The sequence below is a fragment of the Homalodisca vitripennis genome, chromosome X (assembly GCF_021130785.1).
Source record: "Homalodisca vitripennis isolate AUS2020 chromosome X, UT_GWSS_2.1, whole genome shotgun sequence".
Taxonomy (NCBI): domain Eukaryota; kingdom Metazoa; phylum Arthropoda; class Insecta; order Hemiptera; family Cicadellidae; genus Homalodisca; species Homalodisca vitripennis.
In genome coordinates this window covers 15,976,227-15,989,070 of record NC_060215.1, presented here as the reverse complement: position 1 = coordinate 15,989,070, position 12,844 = coordinate 15,976,227, and the positions used below count along the sequence as shown (strand labels likewise).

Sequence of the window (12,844 nt, the reverse complement as noted above, 5' to 3'; positions counted from 1 at the left end):
ACAATGTTTTTGTTAATGTCACACCAACGGGGGACGTCCTGCCGAGGGTATCGTGAATATTCTTAATGGAAGCCTATACCTTGTGATACATAATTTTAAAGGTAATAGCTTACTGAATTGAAATGCCACAAACCGCATCTCAAAGGAATTATTCTATCAGAAAATAGAGCATTTTTAGTATTGAAAATTTACTGATGTTCAACAATGTAATTTTAAACATGGTTCTTTCTTGCCACAAAATGTGTTACAACTAATTTTTTTAGCATTTTTTTAAATGTTCAATTAAATAAAACAAAAATTTTCATTTTAAGCTGGTTCTATTAGCACAAATTTGCCAGTTTTTTATTACAGTACAATTATGGAAATACTTATGTTATTGATTTCTTATTACAAATAAAAAATAATGTATGCTGTTAGAAAAGTCTTACAACAAACGTTTTACCTGCATTTGGTGTCAAAGCAATGTTCGAACTGTGTTCCTTCTACTGTTTGACAATGAGCCAATCTTGTGTAAAATGATTCGACAGAGTTGCCTAACATTTCTTCAGTTATCAAAGCAATCTCTCCTCTATAATCCTGTTTCTTAGGTCTTCCAAATTATGAGGCTTTCTTCTATAAACATTGGATTTTAAATGACCCCATAGGAAATAATCGATTGGTGACAAATCCGAGGTCTTGGAGGCCATTCGATTTCTCCTCTTCGGCCAATCCATTTATGAGGAAACCTTAAATCCAAATACTCTCTTACCTGTCTCCCATAATGGGGTGGAGCACCATCCTGCTGAAACCATACATTATCAAAGTATTCTCCTGATGCAAATTTGAATAGCTGGGATTATTTTCATTTTGGAGCATATTGTAGTAAAGTTCGGCATTTAAATTTCCATTGATGAAAAAAGGGTCCAACAATTTTGTTACCTAAAATTCCACAACCATACGTTCAGTTTTTTGTGGTTGCTGTGAATGGGACTCTCAGTAATCCAATGTGGGTTTTCACTAGCCCAGTAACGGCAAATTGTGCCTGTTAACATTGCCATTTAGGAAAAAAGTTGCCTCATCAGAAAATAGTATGTTGGTCAAGAAAAATCTCTATTGTCATCACATTTGCGCATCACAAGTTCACAAAACTCAACTCTTCTGTCGTAATCATCCTCACTTAACTGTTGGACTAAATGGAACTTTAAAATGGTTTGTATTTATTAATTTTCAAAATCTTACTCACAGACATAGGGTGCATATCATGTTGCTGTGCAGCATTTCTTCAATAAATGTTTGCAAAACATCTAGTGCATGTTCTTCATCTGTTGCAGATTGTATCCTACCCGACTTTGGCCGATTACGTACACTCCCTGTCATTTCAAAACGCTCAATAGTTTTTTGATATTGTTAAAACACTTATGGGATTCCTTTCTGGGAAAGTGCCATTAAACAAATTACAAACTTCCCGATAAGATCTTTGACGATCGCCATATCCTCGCATCATCAACAGAGTAATTCGTTCTCTTTCAGACAATTCCATTAAAATGCCAAATAAAAACTGAACTACTGTAATTAGATAACTTGTTGACAGCAATGCTTTCAGAGACACTGATTAACTCGACAGGAATGATATGACCTTTGTCCATTTGCAATATCCCAAGCTTAGACCTGTCTAGTGAAAGCTCCATGCTCAACAAACTGAAACTGTCGACCAGATGATTAATAACACAATAATGTTTCTCATAGGCTAGTGACCTTTATCTCTTTAAACCTTCCTGCTGACTGGAAAACACCAAGTAACAGATTCATAAGTAATCAGAGAAAGTGACTCATAAGTTTTATTCATTGTAATAAAAACTGGTAAATTTGTACTAATGAAACCAGCTTAAAAATAAATTGTTTATTTTATTTTAATTGAACATTTAAAAAATGCTTTAAAAAAATTAGTGTAACACATTTTGTGGCAAGAACCATGTTAAAATTACATTGTTGAACATCAGTAAATTTTCAATACTAAAAATGCTCTATTTTCTCTGATAGAATAATTCCTTTGAGATGCGGTTTGTGGCATTCAATTCAGTAAGCTATTACCTTTAAAATTATGTATCACAAGGTATAGGCTTCCATTAAGAATATTCACGATACCCTCGGCAGGACGTCCCCCGTTGGTGTGTGACATAACAAAACATTGTTCCAAAAAGTAGATGCCCAATCTCTATCACGATTGTAAGAGGTTTCAAATTTATATTTAAATTATTAAAGGATATATTTGGGTGTTTTCCAGACATAATATACACCCTGTATATATATATATATATATATATATATATATATATATATATATATATATATATACATTAGTTAAATTTGTATAAATGGCAATACTGTATCTGAATTTTATTTCAATAAATATTGAATCACAAAAAGTACTTGCGGGACTCAAACCCGGATCTCTTATTTGCCGGGTGAATGTGCTACCATTACACCACAGAACCCTTACTTTTTACGATTAAATTGTTTTGTACTTGGCTGTATCTGTCACGCGACATTTTATTTACATTAATTAAATTTGTATAAATGGCCATAGTCGAATTAATGTCAATAAACATTAAATCACATAAATTACTTGCTCCGGTCCAAGGACACTTTGAGAGGCATATGGTAAAATTGAAAACGAAACAAATTGAATGAAAATACTATATAAAGGCAAACATTTAAACACTTTATTAAACAACCAGAAATTCATTGAGAGCCGTGGACAAAATAGTAAAACGAAACAAATTGAATGAAAATATTATGTAAAAGCTATAAAAACTTTACAATTCAAACATTAAATAATTTCGGAGACAATCGAAAATGTAAATGTAAATGAAAATAATCAAAAGCTTATTAATTTTTTTGAATTGCTTTCAATATTTTTAAGCTGGTTGCTTCAATATTCCTAATCTGTTTTATGAAAAATATACAATTTTTATTTTTAATGCACAGCAGCGTTTCATTACCTCAAAAAATAATCTAAATTCATGGAAAAATATTGATTTATAATCTATTTCAAACAATTTATTGTGTTTCTCTAATATCATTCTTAATTACATTATACATAATAACAATTTCTCAGAAACAACAATATAACAAATTGCATTTGTAACTGCATTTGAAAATCCATATTAATAATTATATCGTTCTTTGAGCCAGATATATTTGTCACTCTTTGTTGTATCAATGACATGCGTTGGCCTATTTGCTATACATTCTTTGGGAAGTGTAATACAGAAGTGTAAATATATCATTTGTTGCAGTTTTCTCTTTACACCTCACACAATATACGAGTACCATCTATAAAGGAAAATTTTAAATTGAGTCATCATAACCGTGTAATTACTTAAATTTGATGTCAATATTTTCAAAAGTTTTTTCTACATTTTCTTTAAATTTATTGACGTTTTCCTCTAATTTGTTTCATTTATCAAAATGTAAAGCATGTTCATCAGCTATTTTATTAATAAAGTTTCCATTACTACAGTATATATAAATTTTATTATGTTGTAAAATCTTTGTCTGACCTGGATTTTACAACAGTGAATGTGGCAGACCTGGTCTGCGGAAGATCGACAAGGGATAAATTCCTGCGTCTATTTTTATGTTGTATCACCGTTTTTGGCGATGTTTGATTTCATTGGTGTGTGTGTGTGTGTGTGTGTGTGTTGAGGTTTATTGACATCCGGTGTGTCAGCTTCGTCTGTCGGCGATGTCAGACATTTGTGAGTAACTGTAAATGTAACTCAGTAACTAACCCAACTGAACGTGCTGGCCGCATTAGACGCTACATCTGTCAGCGTTGTCATCCTACGGGCAGGCAGTTTGCGCCGCTACCAACCGACGCTCGCCGCAGGAATTGTTCCTGCTTGTGACTAACCGCTGTACGACTGGACCGGCAATACGAGACCTGGCCACTGCGAAGGTTTATTGTTGGGCCTTCAATTTCTTGACTGCAACATCGTAACCTGCACGTCTTGCGATTTTGTGGTTACTCATCTATAGGCAAGAGGTTTTGTTTGTGATGGCGTGAGGTGAAGTAGACTGCTGCCCACGTTGTAATAAATTGGTTGAAAACGATAGTAAAAGTGTGCTATATAAGTCTTTGTCACACCTGGCATCACATTGAATGTGTGGATATCTCTGATGAAGATTTTGGGCTTATGCGAGAATTAGGTTTGAAATCCAAATGGGTTTGTGATGTTTGCAACTCTCGTATGAAATCAGTGAGGGAAACCTATACCCTGGATAATCTTATCCATTTAACTCAGGCTTTAGACAAACTTTTTGGACTGGTGCAAAATTTAGTTGATGATAACAACCTAGTAAAGGAATTTGTATTTAATTCAAATAAGTCAGAAAGTGGAAAACCAAGAAACAACGCCAAAACGAATCAAGTTGTATCTCAGTCGAAAGATAGGCGTAGGTTAGGACCAAACTTTCAACTATCGAGTTCGGAAAACTTAGACTGTGACGAAAAAGTTGTCCTTGTTGAAGAGAAGGATACTTATGCTGAAAAAGTGGTGAGAGGTCAAGATTATGTCATTGGCGGCTAGAACCGTGTCGGAAAAAAGGGAAGCCAATTAGGAATATACATAAATTCAAACCAAAATCAATAGTGATTGGTTCCAATGTTAAAAAGAGTGGGTTAAAAATTGCTGTGAGACCAAAACACGTATTTTTATCTAGGTGTTCTTCGGATACTACTACAAATGAAATTGAAAACTATATGAAGCAGAACGGCGTTGGTGATATAAGGTGTGAGAAACTTCAAACTAGGAATTCGGACTACTCCAGTTTTAAAGTGAGTGTTAATGAAAATCACCTTGATACTGTTCTAAACGCTGATTTCTGGCTCAAGGGTGCTTTTGTCAAGGAATATATACAGCCACGTCAGGCTAGGGCTAGATCAGGTACTGATGGTGGACATTTTGTAAGATCTCATACTTTTTTAGGGACAAACCAAGTTGGTCAAAGTCGCCCGAAATAAACCCCGATACTGGCACCAGTGGTAGGTCCTGCAAGGAAACTGTTTAGTTATGTACAGTTAATGTGCAAAGTTTTAGGAGTAAGACAACTCAACTTGAAGTGCTTTGTGATAGCAATGAACTTGATATCCTGTGTGTAGTTGAACATTGGATGACCAGGGATGAACCGTTGTATTATTCCAGGCTTTCTGTTCTGGACTTGTCTGCCTACCTCTGCCGCCAAACCCCCAGGGGTGGTGCAGCAGTATATGTTAGAAATTCTCTTAAATCTACTGGACCTTGAACCCTACAGTGAAGTGCAGCAAGCCGAATTTGCAGGTACCATCGTAAATGAAGTCTCGCTTGTGGTTTTAGTCATGTATCGTTCACCCCCTCGACAGGTTGCAAAATTCCTTTACCCGGTTGAGTTGTGTCTTGGATTTTTGGTCACACTGGGCCTCTCAGTAGTTATTGGGTGTGACCACAACATTAATTTATGTCTTAACTCGGATGATGCTGAAGACATTTTAAATCTGCTACGTAGTTTTAATTTTTATAGTAGTGTTTCCAAGCCTACACGAAGTGCTGCCTCCCAGGACTCATTTTTAACTAATATTGATAAGTGGAACTATGATGTAATTATAAGTGAATCTCAGATCGCTGACCACAAACACATTTTTTCACCCTCAAGCACTGGGGGGGGGGGTTACAGGTCATAGACTTAGCAAGCGGTCCGGTGATTAAGACTGTAACCATTAGATCTTTCAGTGATACAAATTTCCAATGGTTTGTGGAATCTATGGCAGTCCAGGTCAGTTCCTGGCATGAACTTGCTCTATGCTTTCTTGCAGAAGCTGCATTTACTGGTTTTTTCTTAGCTTTAAGAAGACATTTGATACTTGTTTTCCTGTGAAGCTTAAAAACGTAGTCCTACTGGAGGCAAAAATGGAAAAAGGCATTTTCCCCGATCTTCAAAGTGGTACACACCGGATTTAGCTGACCTACGTAGTCTCATTGGCATAGTGTGTGATATGTCTAAGAGTAGGCCCAGTCTGAAACCATGGGTGCAACATCTTAGGAGGTAATACCGTGCTAAGGTTATGGAGGAAAAACAGGCTGCCGGTGGAAACTTTATTGCGCAGTCTCAAAATCCATGCAAGGCAGCCTGGGTCTATATCAATAGGAGTAAGCACCGGGTGTCTGCCCCTGACACCAATTATGACATAGCAGAAGTGCCCAATGCTTATTTTCTTGACTCTGCCAAATATCTTGTTAACTCGAGTAATTTGTCTCTGATAACTCTTCCTAGTGTGAAATCGGGATGCATATCTAACTTCGGTTCCCGTGGTACCTTTTAATTTTGGGTGGAAGCTAGTTACCTTGGAAGAAGTAGTGAAAGTAGTGCATGGTTTTAAGAGTTCCAAGGACTCTAATTATTGCACACAGCTAAGTTTTGTAGCTGAATTTTGTTTTCAATAGACGTAGCCTATTACAATTTGTAAATCGGCTGAATAAATCATTTGAATTTGAATCATAAATAATTTAACATGTTCTTTATGATTCTCATAACTTTTGTTAGGTAATCAAACATTTTTTATATGAGCATCTAATTGCTCTTTTACAATAACATCAAACGGATAAATAACTTTACTAACATTGCTAATTCTTCTTCCTTTAAAATCTAAGGCATTTTAACATTTGCGTTATTCAAATCAACAATATCGAGGTTTTCTTATAATTTTAGAGGTTTCAAGATTTGTTCTTTAACAACAACTTCATGTTTATCAATACTAGGTTTTAAACCAACAATTCTTTTTTTATTGCCTAAACTTAAGAAATGTTTCTCTACTTTAATTGCGTCAGTTATATTATCAGCTTTTTCGATATAAGAAATTAAATTGTTAAAAAAATTTTCGCTCCAGCATCAAAATCTTTTTCTAGCTTTACAATATTTCTTTTGAATTCGCCTTTTAAATATTGTATTTCCACCGCAAGTACATCAAATCGAAATGATTTTTAATTTTATCTTCAAATTCGTTTTCAAAACTTTAATTTTTAGCTCGAGTACATCTGTTTTAATATATTTTTAACCTTGCTTTCAAATTCGTTTATTAAATCTTCTATTTTTACTTGGAGTACATCTGATTGTAAAAGAATCTTATCTTCAAATTAGTTTTTTAAATCGTCTATTTTAAAGTCATCTGAATTCACTGGCAAATTTTGTAACATATTTTCAAATAATTCATTCCTAAAAGTATCTATATTTTGTAAATTACCCGTCTTGATTTGTGTGCCAAAAACATTAAAAATATTTTCTGAATCCATATTTGTTAACTACTAATAAAAATTTATTTTTTCAAAATTGTGTGTTGATTGCATCCCATCAAAGTCCATCCAGATCCAACATTTGGTTGAGTATTTCGTTCACGTAATATCATTGTTTTTCAAATTGGCTCGAAATAAAATCATTAAGATTAAAGCCTTCAATTGAAAATGCGTTGTTGTAGTTTGTGTATCTTTATTTACTAACTTTCTTTCATATTCACACTCTAAACATAATTGACCCTTAATATTTTTATTATCTTTTAGCATGTTTTCGATCAAATGTTTAATCTCATCTCTTTGATATCATTATTAATAATAACAATAATAATGGTAAATTTATTTTCCAAATAACAAAAATAATTTCAACAAATCCAACTGTAATATAATAATTCAAAATAAAGTAAACATTACATAGCATATACAAAACAAAAATGAATTGCTCAGGCTGACAAAGTTTACACTAACCAGTTAATTAAAAGGAAAAATAAATGAACAGGATTTTTGTTGGTTGTTTTTGGAACATGAAACCTCCAAGGCAAAGCCTGATTGGAGGAAATAACGTGTACTTATTAGATAAGAAATTGCCGTCAAGAAATACAGGGCTATATATTCCAGTATTATTGGCTTAACTCCCTAAGAATTAAAATAGTAAATGAAATTTGAATTCTTATAAAAGACATTATTGTAAATTATATAAACAGTGAGTAGGCCTCATTGAACAATATAATATTAAAGACAGTAAAAAAGCTGTATCTTGAGTTATCAAAATTAACCGCTTTAACTAAACTTAAATATCTAGAATATTAACATTAATAAAGAAAAGCTCCGACCTATACTCAAGCACAAGAATTTTACACACATTTTCCAATAGAATATCGTCAATATGCATCCGTATATTCACTAATACAACTATGAACATGTACACATACATTTTCAATACACACATATATTCACATTACACTTGCATACTCACAAAAATACACACACACAAAAGTAGTACAGAACAATTTATAAAAAAATCACTGTAATTATAGAAGTACCTTTTTTAAACTTTGGATTTCAAATAACAATGCATTTTATGTCTTGTACTGTGATTAACCAATCTTTGAGTTTTCTAATAAATTTGTGTTAAGTATAAAGTTTTTATTTCGTTAGGCAAACTATTGAACATATATTCATATATTCTAAATATGAAAAAATAACAATAATTGTTTCATCTGAATTAGATAGAATACATTCTTTAAAATGTCATTTAATGGAATATGATGCTTCAAAATTAATAGTATTTTCCTTTGGTTGTGAAAACGTCTTTTAAAATTGAAAGTGATCGTATAATTCATCAATCAATTGTTTTAGAGAGTTTGTAGAAATCACCAAACCATTCTTAAGTGCTAAATCTAGAAAATATGTACTACTTCTCAAACCAAGACGATCTGGATGTTTTCAACTTTTTAAATGTGCTTTATCAACGTCTCTCGGGGTACATTATCAACTTTTCAAATTGAGAGTTTGTTGGCAATACTTTGTATTTTTTAAGTTATAGAGGCTGAGATCTTTCTTATTTTGTTAAAACGATTTCTTTAATTCCTTTATGTTTATGCATTTAGTTTTTAATAATTATACTTTTTATTTTATTTTTCCCACTCTCTTAAATAATTAAACTCATTATTTTTATTTTTTTATTTTCGAGATGCTTCTTAGAGTTGTGATGTAGATTATAATTTTTCTTTAAGAGATCTTGATCGCAAAATGGGCAGTTAATTGTTCCGTTAATCATTTATTACAAAATAATTTGAATGACAGATTTTACTATTTAGTAAAATATCTTTATATTTAAGAAAAATAATTTGCTGAATTCATGTTATTTTCCTTAACACGTTCTAAAACGTCAAAAATATACTCTTTCGCTGATGAAAATTCCCAATTTTTCCCGTGATAATCTGTATAATCGTAAACATAATATCCTAAATACTTGTACAATAGAATAAAATCATTTCTGTTGTATATAAATATATCCAATTTCTCAGGGTTTCCAAGAACATTTAAAACTGGAATTCCAATTGGATATGTTAAATTACCACATATGCCTTATAAACTTAATCATCAAGACAAAATAGATTTATTTGATACAAATGGTGTGAGTTTCAACATTTCGCCTCATCTCCTCCCACATGAACACATTGGTCAGAACTTTAAACAAATTTCAATACATTTTCACCATCAAAGTTAAAGGTTTAGACTCTGCAAATTTATCAAAGGTGAAATTACAATAAATTCCTGATTTCAAGCCTTTAAATTTACTACCGTACATGCAATCTCCAAAAGACCGCCAGGACCTGAAATAATCGATAAATGAATCCCAAATGACACTACTAAATAGTTCCATGATTTCATTGAACTCTCATCAGAAAAACGATATTTTGCTGATTTCAGAAAACATAATGCTACATTAAAAAAAAAAACCATACAATACACTCATGCCCTTAATCATCCTCATAATCTTATACTTAAAAATTGTGCATTGGTAACCGAAAAATTAGAGAAATATATATTTTATTGTTATACAGATATTTTTCATGAATCTTCAAAAAAGCAGATTCAAAAACTGTAGTAAGACATTTAATAATAAGCTTTTGCACAACACACGGCTACCCTTCTGTTACTCACGACCAAAGTACCTGTTTTATGAGCCAAGTAATGAAAGACTTCTATAAAAGCTTAGGAAACAATCGCACTACATACAGAAATCTGAGCAACTTGGATAAAATACCTACCACATACTGTCTTCAGCTACAACTGCGGAGGAAATGCAAGTACGATCCATCATACTATCCAAACTTGGAATGGAAAACTTTAGAAGTCATACATCTCCGCCCGGAATCCGATCAGTATACCGTTGAAACAGCGATAAGTATTGAAAAAATTAGAAAAAATATTTCATAGATTCTTTGAAAAGCTCAACAGTTTCAAAAAATATCACGATGGCTCAAAACAACAAATCGAACTGAAACCAAGGAACGAAGTTATGATCGTATTTCTACGCCCAACAAATTACCAAAGAGGAAACGTTGTTCCCAGTTTTAAGAGACTCTTGCACAGTAATAAAAACACGAAAATAGGTTACTTCTATCGTACAGCTTATATAGTATTGCATAGTTGTTCAAAAACCCATACACGTATGATATTTCACAAATGTTCAAACTAACTTTGCCAGTAAATATTTCCTTTATCATCCAAAGTAAAAGCTTTTAATGTTATAAGTATTAACTCTCTCACCGCTAAAACTTGCTAATAGTATAAATATGTGCTTAACGCAATCAACCACTGGAAATTAAATCAAATTTCCCTTAACTTCTTTATTTATAACACATGACACTTTTGCCCTTCCTAACAAAGTGATCGATACCTTATTAATTCCCCCCTATAATATTACCTATGTTAATGGATTAACATTACCAACATGTATTGAAGCTATAATAACTTCGTATGAGCCTTGATTTGATCCATCATAAAGTATATGAAAATATGAGGCTTTAGGAGGTTTCCCATTATTTGATTAAGACAATCCTCATCTTTTTCTATATGGCACTCAGTATGTTTCTTTTTATTATCATTAGGGTTTTAAATATTGAAAGGACAGAAAGTTTTGACATGGGCTAGCTTCTAAAAAACGAAGCACGAAACGGTTCAAGATAAGCATATTTTCTTCGCATAAATATTATTTTATGTTTGGTGTCTGAATAAAACTTGATGTTTTACCTTTTATATGGTATATATGAATCTATTTTCCTATTCCTGGCCTAATATATGACTCAATCCCGCTAGATGAAAGGAATATCTATAGGTCTTTCTTGATAATGCGTTTTCAGCCATTTTCAGTGCATTTGTTAGTCAGAACCTACAATAAAAAAAAAAACTACTTGTCACAGCAGACGAGGAAAGTGATTCAGTGTATGAATCAACTGTAAATAATGTCTAATTATTTAGTGAATAGTTGTCTAGATTTGACCTTTACAATCTCAAATAGATGTTTCATGATAAAATGCTGTCTGTAAATTGTTTTGTTTTAAATGTAATGGGTTGATTTTTACTCTAGGCTCATGTGATTTACCTAATTTAGATCTGCAGTATTGTATTTTATATTGCAATTGTATTTAATGTATACCAAATTATTATGGCACCAATGTTATATACTCTTAGTGGATTTTCCTCGTTCTTTTTTATATTTTGGTGTGGAAAGTGGTTAGTGCATATTGCTGCTATTATATATGGGTAAGTTATAACTTTACTAGCTAAACTACTATTTATTTATCCTAAGCTTGCATGACAATGCTACTTAGGCTTTACAATTGATACCTATTATAATTAATCTTTCAAATGTCGATGAACTTAAACTATAGATTAAGATAAATAATAATTATGTTTTCAATTTTTTTATTTAATCGAGAACATTTTGTTAAAATTATCAAATATTAATAGTTCGACTAAAATATTAAGTGTTCTAATGATCAAATAATATAGGACAAATGCAAGTGGTCAGTGCAACAAGCTGTAACCTATAGCTTTTATACAAAAACAGACTTGAGAAACACTCTTCTACCCACATAAGACTTCTTCAGTTACGTATTTTCCATTAGTGTTAGCCTACTTTAAATGTTCTGGTAGTAAGCATGCTGTTTCACAACCACTTCTGGTTATTATGACAATTGTCAACTAAGGTTTGTACAAAATTACACCTTGCATATTTTATATTTACATCTTGTATTTTTAGGAAATATGTAGGCCTTGTTATTTTAAAAACGTTTCTTTACCTTACAGTTAAATTCAGAGAACCTAGAACTGTATTTTGGTTTCAGTTTAGTAACTTGTTTTCTTTATTCAAGTCAAATGGTGTGGTTGAAGTTAGAAGAATGTATTTGTATTGAGCTTTGGGTAATTTTGATTTAATGAGTCTCAAAGCTGGGAGACAGGATGTTTTCGTATTCCCTTGAGCTTTTTAACATTGTGAGCTACTCCCTTAGCTAACCATCATGTTCTTATATTTACTTTATGGCAGTAACAGGTGATTGAAACAGCAAATTACAACTAGAATTTAATGCCTTGCATTTTGAATTTTAAAATGAGCTATTTAAAATGAATAGAAAATACTCTGTTAAAAAATTTGTTCAGTCCTAAAACATTTTGTGTGCTGTTAATACCTTTCAAGTTCTCTCAGAAAATAATGTAGCAAGAGAAAAGCAGCATTTTCCTTGCAAGATAATGAATTCCCACTGTTTCATTTTTGGAAAAAGAAAAATCTTTAAAATAACAAAATGTGTGACATGTACAAGCTATAAAGAAGAGCGTCATGAATCCTCAACAAATAAATCATTACCAGACCTGCAAAGCATAATTATTTTTTCAGGCTGTCATAGCCATGTTCTCTCTTTATAAAATGCAATGAAAAACTATAAGCTGTATGACAGCTAAGGTGAGACTTGATGCTGAATGCAATGAATGAACAAACAGGTGTCTTACTAAGTGAGTAACTGTTTCTG

General features: G+C 32.2%; 1 protein-coding gene across 1 annotated transcript in view; it reads left to right on the top strand.

The window, feature by feature from the left end:
• Positions 1–11,229: 11,229 nt before the first annotated feature.
• LOC124368735 (ceramide glucosyltransferase) overlaps positions 11,230–12,844 on the top strand; it is a 44,100-nt gene continuing 42,485 nt past the window's right edge. Inside the window, exon 1 of the mRNA XM_046826065.1 lies at positions 11,230–11,579. Coding sequence (XP_046682021.1) covers positions 11,482–11,579 — 98 coding nt within the window. The 5' untranslated portion in view covers positions 11,230–11,481. The remainder of the gene's footprint in view (positions 11,580–12,844) is intronic.